The sequence below is a fragment of the Panthera tigris genome, chromosome B2 (genome assembly GCF_018350195.1).
Source record: "Panthera tigris isolate Pti1 chromosome B2, P.tigris_Pti1_mat1.1, whole genome shotgun sequence".
NCBI lineage: Eukaryota > Metazoa > Chordata > Mammalia > Carnivora > Felidae > Panthera > Panthera tigris.
Window position 1 is genome coordinate 95,250,318 of NC_056664.1, and position 21,715 is coordinate 95,272,032.

The 21,715-nt window shown below is 37.7% G+C and overlaps 1 protein-coding gene across 1 annotated transcript in view; it reads right to left on the reverse strand.

Annotated features, from left to right (window-relative positions):
• Positions 1–21,125, reverse strand: part of ATG5 (autophagy related 5) — a 128,599-nt gene extending 107,474 nt beyond the window's left edge. The window contains exons 1-3 of the mRNA XM_007085492.3: positions 20,846–21,125; positions 12,144–12,309; positions 242–369 (exon numbers count right to left, since the gene is read on the reverse strand). Coding sequence (XP_007085554.1) covers positions 242–369; positions 12,144–12,251 — 236 coding nt within the window. The 5' untranslated portion in view covers positions 12,252–12,309; positions 20,846–21,125. The remainder of the gene's footprint in view (positions 1–241; positions 370–12,143; positions 12,310–20,845) is intronic.
• Positions 21,126–21,715: the final 590 nt, after the last annotated feature.

Here is a 21,715-nt window from a genome sequence, read left to right on the forward strand (position 1 = left end):
TACTATTATGCTATAGAAAAATCTACTGTTGAAAATATATACAAATGTGTCCAGTCTCCCATGCATCCAACAGAAGGAAGAAATATTTTCAGTAAAATATTTGAATAAAATGCACTGTATTATATGAGCTAGGCTAGTGATTTATTTCTTTATATAACTTTTTTAAAATTGCTAGAGGGCACTATACCTTCTTAAAGCTAGCATATACTCAATGCTTAAAAATGCAGAAAAATTCACTCACCATTTCAGTGGTGTGCCTTCATATTCAAACCATATCTCACTAATGTCTTCTTGTCTCATAACCTTCTGAAAGTGCTTTTTCACTTTGTCAGTTACCAACGTCAAATAACTTACTCTTGGCAAAAGCAACTGAAATGAAAATTTGTAAAACCGTATTTATTTACTATTTTTTTTTAAATGTATATACTAAATAGGTTTTTGAATCTTAAGGAAAAACAGCCACGTTCTTTGCATTATTTTGAATATTCCACACAAAGTCAACTGCTTTTTATAGCAAACCCTTTATAGGCTAACGGTTAATAACTTTTAAAATTTCTTGTCATTACTTAAAGTACAGCTTATAGTATAAGTACCTAGAATAAACAACACAAATCAATCTACATACAATCTTTCTGTAATACTTTTCTCCAAATAAAAATACAATGTAATCAGATGTCATGCTATTTAGGATGCTTCTTACTTCTATTAAATTTAACTTAAAAATTAATATGATTCACCTGAGTTAATTAAACTGTTCTGAGAAGATAATCAACTCAGTCCTAATGTATATCTTGACTTATCAATCAGGACTTCTCAATTTGTCCATCATGTTTTGACAATCTACTGTGTATTAGGTTACTCGCAATGAAGAACACCAAGACAAAGATATAATCTGTCCTCTTCTATATGAGGCTAAAATAAAGGCAAAAAAAAAAAAATTCATAAGAAGTACTTACAAAAATACTTCGTTGCAGCAACAGACAGGCCTTTAAAGGTCAAATAGAAGGTCATTTAATGAACAAGAGGGGCCCACTATGATAGCATGAATAAAAGGATGGCACAATGAGAAACAGTATTTGAGGAATATTCTAGCAGTTTGTACATAAAAGACTTAAAGAAGGTAAGATTATAGACTGGAAATCTGTTAAGGAAACATCACATGAGGAGATGGGCATGAAGGAATGGAAAAGTGAGAAAGGTCTGGAAATCAGTCAGACAGATTTTGGTTACTACTAATCAAAAAACTGAAGGAGAAAAATAAGTTAAAGATGATTATTGAGCTACACATTTAAATCTTTAATTTTTTTTAATGTTTATTTTTGAGAGACAGAGAGAGAGAGAGAGAGAGAGAGAGAGAGAGAGAAAGAGAGAGAGAGAGCATGCAATCAGGGGAGGGGCAGAGAGAGAGGGGGAGACAGAATCTGAAGCAGGCTCCAAGTTCTGAGCTGTCAGCACAGAGCACGATGCAGGGCACGAACCCAGGAACCCATGGGATCATGACCTGAGCCAAAGTCCAATGCTTAACCAACTGAGCCACCCAGGCACCCCTAAAGCTTTGAAGTGCAATAAGACACAAGCTTAAGATGTAATGCTGGTAGACTGGTGATCCTGCCACTGTCCATCAACTCCTTCAATCCTGTCTTCACAGAGCCTGGGGCTACTTGGACTTTGGAGAAAGAAAAGTCTGGGAGGGAATATTGGGCTAGGTAAACCTTCAACCAGCATAGTTATAATGGCCATGATTGTTTTTCCCCCACCAAAGATACTCAGAAAGAAAACATGAGAGTATGTAAGAAAATTGGTTAGAATTTTTATAAAGAAGAACACACAAGTGGATAAAAGGAGGAAAGTGGCTGGGGCGCCTGGGTGGCTCAGTCATTAAGCATCCAACTTCAGCTCAGGTCATGATCTCATGGTTTGTGAGTTTGAGCCCTGCATCCTACTCTATGCTGACAGCTTGGAGCCTGGAGCCTGCTTTGGATTTTGTGTCTCCCTCTCTCTCTGTCCTTCCCCCACTCACACTCTGTCTCTCAAAAAAGGAATAAATGTTAAAAAAAAAAAATTTATTAAAGGAGTAAAGTGGCAAAAATTTATGTTTTTCCCTCCTTTGTAGTAGATACTCTACCCATTTCTTACTTTCTAAGCTTCTGTCTTTTGCTGGTAAAATTGTATTGTTATTCTCTTTCAGCTGCTTTTGACAGGCTAATTCTGCAGCATTTTTCATGCTGTTTATTCAGTTATGTCTTTTGGGGGTGCCCAGGTGGCTCAGTCAGTTAAGCATCTGACTCTCGATTTTGGCTAAGGTCATGATCTCAACCTCAGGAGATGTGGAGCCTGCTTAAGATTCTCTCTCTTCCTCTTCCTCTGCCTCTCCCCTGCTTGTGAGCACATGTACACACTCTCTCTCAAGAAAACAAATTAATTAATTAATTAATTAATTAATTAAGTGAAAAAGTTGTCTTTTGGTTAGTAAATCAAGTAGAACTACTGGGCTGGGGAATACATACAAAGAGAAATACTCTGGTTAAGGGAACTAATATATAATCACAGAAGATAACAAGCCCCAACTGGGTAAGAGAATATGACAGTGGTCCTAGGGACAACAGGGTACAGGGGGTAGGAGGTAGCTGGCATGCTCCAGGACGGAACGGAAGGTACTTGTTGATACTAGAACTAAGCTTTTGGATAGCAATGTGGATTCAACAAAATGTTAAGTTCCTCTTTTATAAAGAAACAACTGGAATGTGGATTAGGGAAGAAAAGAAAAAGGAAATGAATACAGTATGTAAGAAAAAACACTAGTTGTTTTACAGGAAATTATCAAGTCTATTTTATATGCAGTTTAAACAACTTGCAGAATCATATTCTATTAAAGAAATGGCAAAGAAAAGATTCATTAAAATCAGAAATCACAGAATCAAATACAAATGTAATGTGGGCATCTCTAAGAAATTAAAATAGCATAATAAATTAGCCATTTTTTTAAATAAATAAGTACAGAATTGACCCTTGAACAACGTGGGAGTTAGGGGTGTCAACCCCCACATGGTTCAAAATCCATGTATAACTTTTGTCTCCTCAAAAACTTAAACTACTAATGGTCTCTTGACTGGAAGCCTTACCAATAACAGATATTTTGTATGTTATATGTATTATATAGTCTTATAATAAATAAGGAAAGCTAAGAAAATGTTATTAAAATCATAAGGAAAAGAAAATACATTTACAACACTGAACTGTAAAACAGATCAGCATATAAGTGGACCCACACAGTTCAAACCTGTGTAAGAATCAACTGTAATCTATTAGTCTAATAAGCTTTATACTAGTAAATCCGAAACTTTTAATTTAAAATGTCTGTTGTAATTAAATAATAATCTATTCTGTAGAGAATATTAGCCTATGGATATCATAAGAAAAGAAAACACATCAGGACTAATGAGCACGGATATCATCTCCTGATTTTGGGGTGTCGTACCACATGCCTAGGGTTCAAAGTTACTGAAAAATTCACAAATGATTTTTATGAAATGAAAACTTCTTTACATAAGGAATGAGGAGTATTAGAATGTAAGCTCCAATAATACAGGGATTTTTGTTCTGTCCACTGCTACATTCCAAATGCCCAAAATAGTGCCTGCTTTATACAATAGGCACACTATATATATTTGCTGAATGAAACACAGATCCCAAAGGTTAAGTAACAAAAAGCCAAAATGATAATTAATAAAGAATTCCCATTCTTAAGACAGAATCTATACCGAAATGTACTTGGAATCTTCTTTTCTAAATTGGTCTGTGGGAGTAATCTGTAACTAGTATAAATATCTACAGCAGCACTAAAAAATGACACTAAGATTTGAGAATGGCTATATTAGAGTAAGTACAGATATAACTTATCTGGTAAATATTTAAGTAAGTAAAAATAAAGGGGCGCCTGGGTGACTAGTTGGTTAAGCGTCCAACTTCGGCCCGGGTCGTGATCTCACGGTTCACGGGTTCGAGCCCCGTGTTGGGCTCTGTGCTGACAGCTCAAAACCTGAAGCCTGCTTCAGGTTCTCTGTCTCCCTCTCTCTTTCCCCCTCCTGTACTCGTACTCTGTGTGTGTCTCTCTCTCTCTCTTTTTCAAAAATAAACATTTAAAAAAATGAAGAAAAAAAAAACCACAGTAAAATAACATAATCCTGTCTTCTATATCCAGACTGTACCATTCACTGATTTTCTTAGGTGTATTTCATTGGTTTACTTTTATTTTAATTGTGGTAAAATATATCCTGCATAAAATTTGCCATTTTAGCCATTTTTCAGTGTATAGTTCATTGGCATTAAATACATTCACACTGTTGTGCAACCATCACCACTCTCCATCTTAAGAATTTTTCATCAGCCCAAACTCAAATTCTGTACCAATGAAACAGTAACTCCCCTATTCTTCTCTTCCCCGGGCCCTTGGGAATCACTTTCCTAACTTGTTTCTTTGAATTGGACTATTCTAGGTACCTTGCCTAAGTGGAACCATAAAATATTTGTCCTTTTACGTCTGGCTTATTTCACTTTAATTAATGTCTTTGAGGTTCACTTCTTTTAATATGAAAAGGATTATCCCTCTCTAGGGAAACTGTCAGCTACATGGCATCAATCCATTCTCTTATTCCTCAAGTAGCACTATCAAGTACTCAGTGAGTATTACACAAGTGATTCATTTTTTTTCTATACAGCTTGCAAGGAGTACAGGAATAGCTGTACAGATTACTTATGTTTTTGAAAAAGGTAGTTGCAATATTATTTATTTGTGCCAAATCCTATTTTGTCCAACAATTTTCAATTATAAAATTAGAGGCTTATTTACCTAGAACAAAAGTAGAATTAAAATATACTAGAATTCTGTTCCATTTCAATGCATGAGGCATCACACCAGACAATGAAGAGAGAGCACTGAATGAGACAAGAGTTCCTCCCACAGCACTAACAGGCTAGATAGATGGTCAGCAAAAACAAAATTACTAATGTGATGAATGCAAGGAGGAAGGAAAGAGTGCTACAAGACAAAGTAGCAAAGGAATTTAACCTCATCTAGGGGCTTATGGGAAACCATGACAGGAAACTATGTTTAGGCAACAGCCAGAAGGTAAACAGGAGTGAACCAAACATGAGTGCTGTGAATGTTTGGCTGTGAGTAGGAGTAGGAGATACTGCTGCTTATTCCAGACAGAGGAAATACAAGAAGCCATAAAGTGTATATGAGAAGACAAAGATTGGCACGCTGGAGGAACCATAAGAAGTTGAATATGACAGGAATAGAGAGGGTTGAGACAGCAGAGTACTGAATAAGGAAGGGACCAGATAAACTACAGGAAGGATCTTAAGATGAGGAAAGGCTACTAAAGGTTTTATTCCAACTAAAAACTGAAAAATGGAAAGAGGGCAAGAATGAAACAGGGAAATTAGTATTATCAAATCCCATCAGTTTTTAAATGGTGGTCTGTTCTCAACAAATCGAATCCAACAGTACATTAAAAGAATCACTCACCATAATCGAATGGGATTTATTCCTGGGCTGCAAGGGTGGTTCGATATTCACAAATCAATCGTGATACACCACATTAATAAAAGAAAGGGTAAGAACCACACGATCTTCTCCTTAGATGCAGAAAAAGCATCTGACAAAGGACAGCAACCATTCTTAATAAAAATCCTCAACAAAGTAGAGATATAGGGAACATATCTCAACATCATAAAGGCCATATATGAAAAACCCACAGCTAATATCATCCTCAATGGAGAAAAACTGAGAGCTTTTCCTCTACGGTCAGGAACTAGACAGGGATGTCCACTCTCACAATTGTTATTTAACACAGTCCTTGAAGTCTTAGCCTCAGCAATCAGAAAACAAAAAGAAATAAAAGGCATCCAAACCATTAAGGAAGAAATCAAACTTTCACTATTTGCAGACAACATGACACTCTATGTAAAAACCTGAAAGACTCCACCAAAAAATTGCTAGAACTGATACACGAATTCAGTGAAGTCGCAGTATATAAAGTCAACGTACAGAAATCTGTGGCTTTTCTATACACCAATAATGAAGCAGCAGAAAGAGAAATCAAGGAATCGATCCCATTTGCAACTGCATCAAAAACCACAAGACACCTAGGAATAAATCTAACCAGAGGTAAAAGATCTGTACTGTGAAAACTATAGAACACTTGTGAAAGAAATTGAAGACACAAAGAAATGGAAAAGCATCCCAAGCTCATGGAATGGAAGAACACTGTTAAAATGTCTATACTACCCAAAGCAATCTACACATTTAATGCAATCCCTATCAAAATACCACCACATTTTTCACAGAGCTAGAACAATCCTAAAATTTAAATGGAACCACAAAAGACCCAGAATAGCCAAAGCAATCTTGAAAAAGAAAATAAAAGCCAGAGGCATCATGATTCCAGACTTCAACTTGTATTACAAAGCAATAGTGATCAAGACGGTACAGCATTGGCACCAAAACAGACTCACAGATCAGTGGAACAGAATAGAAAACCCAGAAACGGACCCACAACTATAGGGTCAACTAATCTTTTAGAAGCAGGAAAGAATATACAATGGGAAAAAAAGACTGTCTCTTCACCAAATGGTGCGGAGAAAACTGGGTAGTGACATGCAGAAGGATGAAACTGGACCACTTTCTTACACCACACATGAAAATAAATTCAAAATGAATGAAAGGGGCACCCGGGTGGCTCAGTCTAAGGTTAAGCGTCCAACTTCAGCTTGACTCATGAATTCATGGTTCTTGAGTTCGAGCCCCGCGTTGGGCTCTGCACTGACAGCTCAGAGCCTGGAGCCTTGCTTCGGATTCTGTGTCTCCCTCTCTCTCTGCCCCTCCCCTGCTTGTGCACTCTCTCTCTCAAAAATAAATAAATAACCATTTTTTAAAAACTCATTATCAAAATGAATGAAAGACCTAAACGTGAAACAAGAAACCATCAAAATCCTAGAGAACACAGGCAGCAACCTCTCTGATGTCAGCCATAGCAAATTCTTAATAGATACATCTCCTGAGGTAAGGGAAACAAAAGCAAAAATAAACTTTTGGGACTTCATTCATCAAAATAAAAAGCTTCTGTACAGTGAAGGAAACAACAAGACTAAGAGGCAACCTTTGGAATGAGAAAAGATATTTGCAAATGACGTAACTGATAAAGGGTTAGTATCCAAAAACTATAACGAACTCATCAAACTCAATACCCAAAATACAAATAACCTACTTAAAAAATGTACAGAAGACATGAACAGACATTTTTTCAAAGAAGACATCCAGATGGCCAACAGACACATGAAAAGATGCTCAACATCACATCATCAGGGAAATACAAATCAAAACTACAATAAGAGATCACCTCACATCTGTCAGAATAGGTAAAATTAACAACACAGGAAACAACAAGTGTTGGCAAGAATGCAGAAAAAGGAGAATACACTTACACTGTTGGTGGAAATGCAAACTGGTACAGCCACTCTGGAAAACAGTATGGAGGGTCCTCAAAAAGTTAAAAATAGAACTACCCTGCAACCCAGCAATTGCACTACCAGGTATTTACCCAAAAGTTACAAAAATACTGATTCGAAGGGACACATGTACCCTGATATCTACAGCAGCGCTATCAACAATAGCAAGGTATGTAAAGAACCCAAATGTCCATCAACTGATGACTAGATAAAAAAGATGTGGTATACATACACAATGGACTATTACTCGGCCACAAAAAAGAATGAAACTAGCCGTCTGCAACAACGTGGATTGAGCTTGAATGTATTATGCTAAGCGAAATAAGTCCATCAGAAAAAGACAAATAGCATATGATTTCACTCATTATGTGGAATTTAAGAAATGAAACAGATGAACATGAGGGGAAAAAAGAGAGAGGCAAATCATAAAACAGACTCTTAACTGTAGAGAACAAACTGAGGGTTGCTGGAGGGAGAGTGGACAGGGGGGATGGGTTAACTGGGTGATGGGGATTAAGCAGGGCACTTGTGATGAGTACTGGGTGTAGTATGTTAAGTGATGCATCACAAAATTCTACTACTGAAGCTAATATTATACTATATGTTAACTAACTGGAATTTAAATAAACTTAAAAAAGAAAAAAAATAAATTGTAGTCCTAACTAGGCTGTAGCAATGGGTATGGAAGAAACTGGCTAAATTTCAGAGATATTTGAGATGTAAAATCAGAGGATTACGTTACTAACTGAATGTCAGGGATATGAGAGAATGAAGCAACAAAGGATGAGTCCTTTCTTAATTACTGGTGAGAATAATTAATTAGCTGGGTGACAGATCTACTTGCACAAATAGGAAGGGAGTACGGCAGATGACCAGGCTATCTGGAAGAAATGATGATGAGTCCAGTTTCAAACACTCGAAGTTTGAGTGTCTTCAAAACATCTCAGTGAGGATATACAGCAGACAGACATATAGGAACAGAACTCAGGAGAAAAATCTTGGGAGTTGTCAAGATGAAAATGCTCAACAAGAGATTAAAATGGTGGCTCCAGGGGGGAAAGAGTGAAGTGGAGGGGGGGAAAAAAAGCAAAGTTCCAAGGTATGCCAACATTAAGGAAGAAGCAAAGGAGAAAGATCTGGCAAAGGAGACCAAAAAAAAAAACAAACAAACAAACAAACCAGAATAGTAGAAGCAAAACCAGGATTATGAGGCACTGCACAGCAAGAGAGAACAATGTCACAAAGTGGAGAAAACATCCAAATCAATAGCAAACACCACTGAGAGATCAAGCAAATGAAAATTCAAAAACAGACTCTAGGTTTGACAAAAAAGATGGCATCAGTGACTTTATCAAGAACAATTCTGTTGGAGTAGTGCGAAAATGTGATTACAGTAAGATAAGTGGAAGGTGGGAAGGAGACAATGAGTACAGACCACCTTTTTCCTAAGTCTAGCTGTGAAGGGAAAGCAAAAGGTTGAAAGAGAGATGGGGTCAACAGAAGGTGGTTTCAGGATAGGAAGGATTTAACATAATATAAATGCTGCAAAAAAAGGAGCTAGTAGGTAGAAGTTGAAAGTAAAATAAAGAGAGAAGGCAGGGGTAGAGGTAGGAGAATATCAGAAACCACCAGCTTCCTGAGAAGACTACAGATGGGATCCAGAGCAGATAGAAGGCTAGGGCTTGCCTAGGAGGAAGAACACCTCTTCCATTAAAACAAGAAGGAGAAGTCAGTATGTGTGAATGCAGATATGTTTAGGAGAGTTGGTGACAGAAGGTTAAGAAATCAAGAAGTGAGGTCACCTCTTAAGAGTGAAAAATAAGGTCAGGCCTCAGAGAAATAGAGGAGAAGAATAGAGAAAGCTTACTAAGGAAACATAAAAGGACTGCTCTGTAATGTTTACAGTCCACTCAGATTTATGACCATATGCCTAATTGCATGATTTTTGTAACAAGTCACAAAATATGAATGCAAATTAGTATTATGTTTTCATATTAATCTAAACGAAAAGCAACAGTTTAAATGAATACAACAGCAACAACAGAATGAAAGACTGCCTAGTTTCCAACAAATTTCCTTCCTTATATTCCCTGCAAAATATATAATTCTCTGACATAGATATGGGATGTAGGCTGAAAGGAGATTTATGCAGAGGTAATAAATCAAAATGCAGAAATAAACAGGAATATATTTAACATTAATATTCTTTTCCAATGGCAAAGACTCTTTGAATAATAATTTAGTTTATAAATGTGGTAGAAATAGATAATTTAAAATCTAGTTTCTAAGAAATAAGGAATGAATGTTATAAAAAGAAAAGTGTAGGGATGCCTGGCTGGCTCAGTCCATGGAGCATGCGACTCTTGATCTCAGGGTTGTAGTTCAAGACCTACACTGGGTATAGGGATTACTTAAAAATAAAATCTTTAAAAAAATAATAAAACAAAACAAAACAAAACAAAACAAAACAAAGTATATTCCCATTCACCTATCCTTATCACACATCCACTTCAACATGAGTGGACTTTTCAGGCCATGCTAACAATCCTGTTATATCACTCACCTGAGTTTTGAGAATGTCTAGGAAAGAGGTATACTGGCCCTCAGGCTATGTATTTTTACCTCATTTTATCCAGGATCTTTAAAATGTTATCATTATTATAAACCAAAGCAATTAAAAATATTCAAGCTTAATTTACAACCACAACACGTGAACTAAAACCATACTGTCACTGCCATTCTCACCTATAATTCTAAGACTAACCATGTTTTTGTATATTTTCTTCCCATATGTATTAACTTATGCTTAAGTATGTATGTATTTAAAGAGCAAAATCTAGATTATGCTACATGATTTTCAACTGTAGTTTTTGTTTAAAATGTATATATGCCTGTCAACCAACACTTTTCAAAAACATAATCATAATTACTACATGAGTTTCTTTTGGGTGAAAAATTAGGGCAAAATACATTAAAAAAGAACAATTATCAATTAGACAAAACAATTTTCTTCCTCCTACAGATATCCCCAATACTTGCTGCCATTTTCAATTCAATTAGAAACTGTTGGAAAACAACTTACACTCTACTCTCACAACAATCTTTTCATCTTTAACAGATTCATATACAAAGAAGGAGAAATACTGTAGTCTTTAGATTTTTTTAACTGCAGAATGCTGTCAACCATCATATTCTGATTTCAAAGTAAACAGACTGAAATTACATTTCTCATTTTTGCCACTTTGACCAATGAGACACACACTCCTTTGTTTAGATACTATTAGAAAGCTGCCTAAGGTGAAGAGCTTGAATTAAAATAACAGAAACTAATTTGGAAATAAAACATAAGTGATATCCTAACCCATATCACAGAAGAAGCAAAAAAAAAAAAAAAAAATACATCTAACAAGTGAAATTCTTCCAAAAATAAACTGTGACCACATTTTGTTTTTTTACTATGGAAGTTCTTCTAAAGGCAGAAAAGAAAACTGTTAAGATTTCCAAAGTTAAAATGACTTAAATGCATATATTCAGTTATGATAAGCTGAGTACTAGTAACAAAAAGCTGCCTGATTTCTCTGAAATTATATTCAGTGAGAAAACCCACAGAGAAATATAAAACAAAATCCCAACATAAATGCATGAGGTTTTCACGCACTGAGTGACCACTACTTGCATGACCTATGCCAGATGCTGAGGAGACACAAAGGCAAATGACACCACTCCTGTACCCAAATAGTGAATGAGCTGGCTCCTTAAGTGGCTTCCTCCACCAGCCTGACTTCCCATGGCTAGAGCAGGCTATGGAGCAGTGCTACCTCTCACACAGACAAGAAACAAAGCAAAGGGCAAGCTTTACTCATGTGAAACAAGAAAGTCCAACACCACAAATACATTTCCACTTTTCCAGATCCCCCTAGGTACACAATATTCTGTCTATCTGCGACAAAACGAAAATAATGACAACTGAGAACGTCTTTGCTGTTTAGGGCCTGAATACTCTGTAAAAAGGCAAAGTATTATTATCTCTGACTGACAGATGCATATGTTTGGATTATACATGCGCTTAGAGAAGGAAAAAAAGCAGGCCAAAATCAGAAGACACTTGATACTGTTTTTTTAGAACAGATAATGACACTAATTCAAACCTACAAGTCTACATACAGTAATCTGTTATTAAATAATATGTTTTATATAATACATATTAGCTTATCAACAGATAAAAACACACATGTTATATATTCACTGAGCTATAAAAAAGAATTTGATAGTTGCTTGGAGCCACTTAAATACAGAAGAATCAAATGTGAACCTATTATTTTCAAAATAACTCCTACAGCACATAACTTACGATTCCATTATCACAAATTATATACATATATATTCATGAAAAAAGAATGTCAGGAAGGTCCCACAGCAACATATCAACAGCGATTTTTCCTCCCTCTGGATAGTAGGATTAGAGGTAATTTTTTATTTCCTTCCCTTTGTTGATCTGTGTTTTCTCATTTTTTTCCATAATAAGTACTAATTGTATATAAAATGTTGGATAACAGCCGTTAGGTTCTTAGAGTTTATTTACAAAAATGGACAAAGTTAGATATCCCATTTTCTACCATCAACATACTTACATAATATGGTTCTGCCTCCCGTTCAGTTATCTCATCCTGATACAGGGTGAAGCAAGTTGGAATTCGCCCAAACCATACATCTCGAAGCACATCTTTGTCATCTGTCATTCTTCCAGTGGGTAAAGCAGTGCATATAGGCTAAATTCTTTTTTCACCCAAAGCCACACTGAAAATAAAATGAAGAGCATTAGTCAGATCCTTGCAAAGATAAATGAACCTGCTCTAAAACAAAGATTCTAGGAAAAAACTGAATGCCATAAAGATTTTTCATTTCAAAAAACTTGTGCGATCAGCATTCTTAAGAATGAATGCAAAATCAGTACACCAAATTCTAAATGCAGAGCTATTATTTATTTAAAAGGATCACAGAAGTGAGCAGTTCACAATTATGTATGCTAACTTATGCAACTAATGAACCACAGCCAAAGTGAAGCTATACTTGTATCATTCTCTCAAGTCCCAGGAGAGTCTATTGCTCATCTAAAGTGAAGTCTTCCCCTATCTTATGGTCTCTTATAGTCCAACTCTAAACTATTACCCCCACAATTATCCTTGCCCCACCTAATATATTCAACTTCTCCTACTCTGTCCAGATAGTTCACTCTTCCTGGGGAAAAAAAAGTTTCTCTCACCCTGAAAAAAAAAAAAAAAAAAAAGTTTGTACAGACCTATTTCTATTCTAAATTTCATCGTGTCCATGGTTTGATTCCACCAATATTTCCAGTCTTACTCATTACATTTCTTTTTACAAACCCTCTAGCAAGACTGGCAACTTAAATACCTTGTTCTCTACTATTCCCCCTGACAAATATGTTCATCTCTCACCTGTTCAAATCCTACCCACTCTGCAAACCCAGCTCACAATCCTCTGCCCCAATCAGTAGTAAATGCTTCTACTCTGAACTTAAAATATTCCCTATACCACACATATAGCACTAAAACCACACACTGAAATAGTCTGGGTATGACAGAGGAACATGGCTTTTGACCTATGTAATATCCAAGTGTCTTCCAGCACTAATATTCCACAACTAGGTAACAATACAATATACCATATGAGTAAATGCAGAATCGATCCTGTTGGTACCTGAGTAATGAGACTCAATATCCTTGTATTCATATATTTATTTATATATATCCTATCTTTCGTAGGTTGGCATATCCTTTGGAGACATTTAAAATAACCATATTAATTTAGCCAAATACCAATTACTAACACTGAACTATTATTCAAGGAGCTTTTTCTCTCTTTTCTCATCCACTGACCAACACCAAGTACATCAAGACTGCCATAATTTATTAGTCAAAGACAGAAAACCTCAAGTAGAGTTCTGAATCTTGTATCACTATACTTAGATGTGCCTTGGAGGTCAAATGGATGCAATGTTATCTACAGGTAAATAAACTGAAAGAGGTGAAAAACTCTGTCCAACATTACAAGAGCACTAAATAACAGTCAAACCAGCATAAACATTACAAGACCACTAAGTAACAGTGAAACCAGGAGAACAACTCTGGTCACAGTTATTGAACGAGTCTAGTGCTCTTTCCAACATATAACAATGTTTTAATTTTTACTGACATATATCCATAAAAGTCACCATTTTAAGCAAATGATACAAGCATTCACACTTCATATAATTCTACCCTGATAGGCTTCAAATTCAAACAATACACTGAGTTTCTCTGCAGAAAATTCCCAAGTTTACAAATCACGTACAATTAGCTCACTGAAAACAGAAAACATCTCACTACTGCCTGACTATATTAATACTTCATTCTTTGTGAATAAATTTACTGGTGACAGGAAATAACGAGATCTAAGTGATGGCAAATAAGTAAATCTAAAGTTGAATCTAATACAAGGTGATAAGCAGTGGTTTCTGTAACCATGATACACCCAATTAACCATTAGCTACAACTTCAATTCCTCTCTTGCCTACAAAAAAAATGAGGCAAAGAGCTACTTTCCTAAAAGATTTTAAAACCATTTAAATACAATGTCAAAGTTGAAAGTCACTACCAATATTGTCACACTGGATAATTTTTCTGCCTCAGAAAAAACAGGTGGACAGTATAATTCAAAAGAAAATGAAAAATTAAAATGGGTACAGCCACCTAAGGAAAGGCTATTTCTACAAGTACTTCCCTTCTCTCCAGCCACTGTCCTCTCAAGAACGAGTAATAATCTGATTTGTCAGATTCCAAGACACCATTTGAACCTTGTTTATTAACAGGCAGGGGTCACCATAAGCACAAATATCATGCATTTAGGTATGGCTTCCTCCTCTCCCCTCTACTCTGCCATTGACCATGCTGCTATTTCTTCCCATGTCATGTTCTTCTGCTTCTTCATGTGTCAGGAACAACAGAAAGAAATGGCAAATGTCTCTCTTTTCTCTTTGTTTCTGGGAGACTCTGCGCAACAGTGATAGAAGCATGGGCTTATCTTTTACTGGTTCTGTACCTAAAATTCAACTGCAGAATTTTGGTAAACTGGGCTGAAACAGAAGACTTTACCAAAGTTCTGAGGTAAGATTTTAGGTACAAAACTGGTCAAAGATCAATCAGCATCTTATTTCCCATATACCATTGTTTCTTATGTATATATTCCTTGCAGGACCTCAAGGGAAGAACTAACTGAGCCAAAGCAGCTGAAGTATAATGTGGTAGTCAATACAAATTTTCCAAACCATAGAAACTTCTAAACAGATTTACTGAAAACTTCAAATAAGGCAACTAACAGCCTCAGAATAGGTCTAAATTTATAGAATCATAAAATGTTAGTCTTTCAATATTAATAAATATTCATCTACGATGAATTATATAAGCATGCAAATACACTTAACTAAAAAATATGCCAAAAAACTAGCTGATAACATGGATAAAACTAAAGGATGCGAATATTCAATCATCTTTTTATTCAAACAAAATTTTTTTAATGTTTATTTACTTTTGGAGAGAGAGAGTGAGAGAGAGACTTGGGGAGGGTCAGAGAGAGAGAGGGAGACACAGAATCCGAAGCAGGCTCCAGGCTCTAAGCTGTCAGCACAGAGCCCAATGCGGGACTCGAACTCATGAACCACAAGTTCATGATTTGAGCTGAAGTCGGAATCTTAACCAACTGAGCCACCTAGGTTTCCCTCAATCATCCTTTTTAAAATAGAGGCAGAAAAATCAAAATTTAACTCTTGAGAGGCACTACAATGTGGTAGTAGTACATTCAAAATGTAGAATATGGAGTCAGATTGCCTGGATTCACTTTATCACTTACTCTGTGACCTCAAGTTAGTCCAACTTCTCTGTGTCTCCATCTTCTCATCCGTAAAATGTGAATAACAGCACTTACCCCATAAAACACATATGATAATTAAATTGATACACGTAAAGCACTTAGAATAATGCCTCTAATATAGTACTATGAAGTGTCTATCATAATTTACAGAACAAGAGCATGTCTCAGAATTGAACACTGCTATTAACACTCAATACAGACTCAATAAATATTTGATCATTTGATATGCCCAGCTCTGTGGCAGGTGCTGAGAGCATATAAGATGATGATGGTAGTGATAATAACAATTACAACAACTTTTTAAAACCTCAGGCATTGTCCAGAAGATACTGTCTCCTAATTTACTAAACATACCATGCACTTTCATATCTTTTCCATGGCTTTCCTCACGCTGGTGGTTCCTGACCCTAAAGTAGCCTTCCCTACCTTATCTTCTGACTTAAATATCCTTTAGGACCCAACTCAAAATAACCCTTTATGAATAACTCAGGTAAAACCTCTCTTTCCTCACTGCACTTTTACTTTTCCTCTACTACAATACTTACAGGCTTAGAGTAAAGATTTTTGGGGCGCCCGGGTGGCTCAGTTGGCTGAGCATCCAACTTCAGCTCAGGTCACGATCTTGTGGTTCACGGGTTCAAGCCTCACATAGGGAAGAAGCACAGAGCCTTATCTGGATCTTCTGTCCCCCTCTCTCTGCCCGCCCCCCACCACTTTTGCTCTCTCAAAATAATTAAAACATTAAAAAAATTTTTTATCTCTGATTTCCAATCTCATATTCTTTATGTCATACCAGTTGCCAACATGCCTTCCAATTCCAAATGTCCATAGTTATAATTAAGTGCTATTTTATGAAAGCTTTCATAATGGAGGAAGGTAGAAAGGGAGAAGAAAAATATTAATATATCTTATAGTGTTCAGAGAACTGAAAAGATATGGAACTTGAAGAATGGACAGAATATAGAAGAATGAATATATACAGAACGGGTAGAATATTCCATAGACAGAATACAGAATAAAGACAAATATTACAAGTAGGGCAAAAGAACATCAACAGAGGCAGAAAATGTGCAAAAGCGATATGTGTACCAATTTTTTAGGAAACTTTGAGTAGTAGATAATGAAAGAGCTGACACTGAGACATGTTTTAGTATCACCTGTGATCCTAGGCAAGTCACATTTCCTTATCTATAAAATTCACCAGGTTGTTCTAGGGGGGAAAACATCTACAAAGTGTTTGACATGGTACTGGACACATAGTAAGTGCTGGGAAATAAAAGCAATTATTATACCTTTAATGTCAAATCTGTAAATGTAAAATAAGACTAGATCATGAAGCATACCAAACAGAAGACTGTGGGTTCTCAATTTCATCCAACCTACAAAGCCTGTAAGGTTTGATAATAGTGAAATAAAAACAATTACCTAGTAGTACACAAAAGGAGATCCCATGTCCGAGAGAGGGTAGGCAGAAAGGAATTTCAGCACTAAGGCATATAATAATGAGTGCCTGGCCTAGACTCGTAGTAGTAGACGGATAAGAGACAGATAAGAAGTCTTTCCAAGGAAGAATGAATAGAAGGTGATGAAAAACTGGCTGAGGGATAAAGAACAAAGACAGGGAAGATTTAAATGCTGACAGCAGGCGATACAGATAAATAGTTAAGGGGTTTGAAATCAGACTGACATGGGTTTACACCCAGACTTCCAGCTATAAGCTGTGTGTCCTAGCATAACAAACCTGACATCTTTGAACCTATTTGTAAATTGAAGATAATTTTAATTTCACAGGGCTGTTGGGTGTTTAGTACCTGGTAACCACTCAATAAATGGCATATGCATTTAATACATGGTTTCTTCATGCGTCCTTGTCCAGACAGTTTAAACTCCTTTGCTCCTCTTTGGTCAATTCTCAACCCTCTTTTTTTTTTAATTTTTTTTAATGTTTATTTTTGAGAGAGAGAGAGAGAAAGACAGAGTTTGAGTGGGCAAAGGGTAGAGAGAGAGGGAGACACAGAATCCAAAGCAGGGTCCAAGCTCCGAGCTGTCAGCACAGAGCCCGATTCGGGGCTCAAACTCACTAACTGTGAGATCATGACGAAGTCCGACGCTTAACCAGCTGAGCCACCCAGGTGCCCCCTCAATCCTCTTTTAAGAGTCAGCTTAACGTCAGCTTTTCGAGAAGCTTTCCACTAAGCAATCTCCCGTCTAATTACTTCTATAATAGCATGTTACAACCATGCATTGCAGTTATGTTTATCTTATCCACCTCTTGCCCCTCCCCACATTGAACTGTGAGTTCACCAACAGCAGAAATGGAGTCATATTTACTTTGAATCCTCAATACTGGCATAACTAGCACATAGCAGAATCTGGAATTTTTATTAAACGATTGGAAAATATAGAAAATTCATAAACTGGAAAGTTATACTAGCTACTTAAGAAACTTTTCCAGCTAAACTCTTCTCCAAATCAGTATAATCACACTTTAAATTCGGAAAATTGCAGGGGTGCCTGGGTGGCTCGGTTGGTTGGGCGTCTGACTCTGGATTTCTGCTTAGGTCATGATCTCGAGGTTCATGGGACTGAGCCCTGCATCAGCGCGGAACCTGCTTAGGATTCTCTCCCTCTTGCTCTCTCTCTTTCTGCCCCTTCCCCGCTCGCACACCGCATGCGTGCCCATTCTGTGTGTGTCTCTCTCTCAAAATAAATAAACTTTAAATTCAGCAAACTTCCTTATTTTACAAGAATATTTTCCCCTCTCAAACATACACTACACTATCATCACCATGCATCCAATTGGAAGGCAATGTTTTGGAAGCACACAAATCACAACCCATCACACAGTCTACTAGAAGTAAGCTCTGGAGGACAGGGGCTACTTCCTGACTGCTGCATTCTCTGCAACTAATTCAAAGCCTGGAACAAAGCAGGTGCCCAGCCAACAACATTTAGCAAACAGCACAATATGATAAAGGTATAATGTACAATTATTAGTCTCTTTCACACCACAAACCAAGAAAGGCTAACCTATTACCTGGAGCTATTCTGCTGAAAAAATCCCCAACTACCTAGAAATTACTTAAAATATCAAATAACTATTAGTAGTAAATTTGAAAACATCTAAAAATAATCTATGCTGGCTGGTCTCCTTTTAAATTCATGAACACTAACCTCAAAAGTAGGCCCTGAGTACTGGCCAGTGTTCCTACATTTCTCTCGTCCATTTATTCTCCCACATCCTAGAGCACCATTTCATATCCCCTCTCTCCTCTAATTTTCATATCTCCTTCCTCACTCTCTTGCAACTAATGAACTGGCTTTCTATTTCCTTCTATCCTGTTACTAAGGATCAGTGGTTATCAAGGGTTTGAATGAATGGCCCAATTCCATGGGGGAATAGTTCCTAAATCTCTCCAACTTCTTCCAAATGTTGAAGTGCACCTGGACTCAGTCCTTGAACTACATCTTTGGAGATCTCCCATGGCTTTAAATATCATTTCTACAATAACAACTCCCCCATTTATGTCTTCAACCCAGACTTCTCTTCTGAACTCTAGTTTTATATATACCACACAATATTGACATTTCATTTGAAAATTTAGCATGTCCAAACAGAAAATGATTTCAGACCTTCCTTCCTCAGCTCCCTTGTTACTCTGTGGTCTTCCCCAAATCACTAAGTGGTAACTATTCTTTAGTTGCTAAGGCCATAAATCTTGGAGTCATCCTTGACCCTTCTTCATACCTGACTGCCCTAGCTGGGACACAAATCCAGAATCTGGCCATTTCTCACCATCTGCACTATTACCACACTGATTCATGGTACCTTAACCTTTCACCTGGATAAATGGCCTACTTTTGCCCTTGCTGCAGACAACATAGCAATCAGAAAGATCCCTCGAAACATGAGTCAGATCAATTTACTCCTTTACTCAAACCCTACCATCTCATCCAAAGTAAAAACTAAAGTTCTTACAAAGGCCTACAAGGTGGTATATGACCTGGACCCATTCTGACCTGATTATCTACTCCTCTCCCTTTTTGCTCACTCAGTTCCAGCCAGACTAGCTGGTATGTTCGTTTGGGACTTTGCAGTAGGTCTGATGCCTCATTTCACTACATCCACATGAAACCCTTATCACTTTTAGGTCTCTGTTCAAATATCATGTTTTCTAAAGCCACCACTGCAATTTCCTACGCAGGCCATCAACAGTCCTTGTTCTCCTTCATGACTTTATTTTTTCTCTCTAGCACTTTCACCACCTGACATATTTTTAAATTAATTTTTATATTAATGTCTTTCCCCTCACATGCTCAAAGTGAACTTCATGATGGCAAGAGTTTTTATTATTTTATTCAGTTTATTGTTTTATTTACTTTTTGTTCAGTGCCTGGCACATAAGAGGCACTCAGTAGTTGTTAAATTAATAAAACAAACCTACACTTGAGGTATGGACATTATTCTAAACAGTCGGAGCCAGATAGTAGCATTCTGCTCATTTTCCCCCAATTTTAACCAGCATACCTTTGAAGATCATGGCACATGCTCAAATCTAGCATAAAACTCTAAAAATAAAATAAAATTCCCCTCAATTACTACCTTCAGCCCACTATCTTTATTTTCAAATTCTAAATTCAGCCAACAAATCCATCTATGCAAATCACAAACAATTAAGTTCAAATCCAAGGACCCAGTCCAAAAGACTCTTTGAGATTTATCAAGTGGATTCTGGAAGGCCTTGGAAGTTCAGTGATGTCTGACAGTCTTTGAGTTCTGACTGTCGCTTAAGACATGCTGTGTCTCACCAGAAAAAACTAGAACCAATCCAGTTTCCTTACGTTCCTCAAGTTTCAGGTAGGATTTCAAAATAATCCAAAGTATAAAGGATGTGAAAGTTCTTTGCCAACAGAAAACGACTTCGTTAGCACTAAATATTATTATTAAAATGAGATTTAACGAATGCCATCGAGAAGATAAACTGGAGAAAATACCCACCAAATTAGGACAGAATCAAAGTGCCTGTGAAATAATTATGATTTAAAAAACTATTCCACGAAAAATGCACGTCTTGAACTAAATAAACTCTAGAGCCTGCGACAAGACCCTAGGCTTCCTACTTTAGTAAGAAACTGACAGATTCCCGGAGAGAGATCACACAGGCTACACCCTCCGGCCTGCCCAAGGTCCCCGGGGGGGCGGCATCTGGCCAACCCCACCTACCCCGGAGGAACCACCTTCACCAGCCACCGCCGCCCGGGGGAGCGCTCCTCTCGCCTACCACTCGCCCCTCCTTCTTACCACACCTACCTGGCACCTCCCCAACTCTTCTCCTCCGGGCATTTCCCCACCCTAGGGAGACGGAGACAGACAGACACACACACGCACACGCACACTCACACTCACCAGAAATGCCAGCTCCTTCTCCCGCTTCCTGCACCGATGAAGACGCTCGGATCCCGGGCTCTGGCAGGGCGGCGGCGCTGGCTGCTTGATACACTGTCCCGCAGAGGCGCGGGAGCCTGGAGTCCCAAGAGCCCGCGCAGCCGCAGAAGGCAGCGGCGTGGAGGTCGGTGCCGATCTCTGCTGCACTTCCGCCCACCGGTATCCTGCCAATACAACCCGCAGCGCCGCGGGGCCTTGGAAGCCCACAGCAAGTCCAGTCACCCTCGGCGCCCAGAGATGACGTCACCGAACCCACGTGGCCTGTGCCCCACCTTCCGCGTTCCGCCCAACCCCGGGAGGAGGCGGGAGCTGCACTAGAGCATGCGCAGACGGAGCGGGGCGTGTGGCTTGGGGGTCGAACCTCTGGCAACTTTACAGCTAACTCCCTTTTTGGGGAGGCTCACGCCTTTTGCATGGTTAGGTATTTCGAGAGGCTAATGTAACAGTACTGTAAAAACAGAGAGTTTCAAAAATACTGAGACCCTGCCTCATAGCGGTTGACCGCAGCATTCCCCTTTCCTGGCTTCGCAGAATAATAGTAATAAAATGTTGGTTATCAACGTGTTTTCTTATCTATTTTCTCACTTGATCTTCTTGATCTTCTCAATTTCGGCGGAATCACAACAGGGATTAATAGCCGTAGTTAACAGAGGAAGACTAAAACGCATGAGTACTGAAGTCCTCTATCCAAATCTATACTTTTTCTGTTTGTGAAAATAAAAACAATTTAAAAACTCCTAAAGAGCGTTTGAATCTGATCTATCCATAAGATTTAATTGGGCATTTAACATCTTTCTCGTAATTATGCATGCCATACCTGCTAGGTAAATA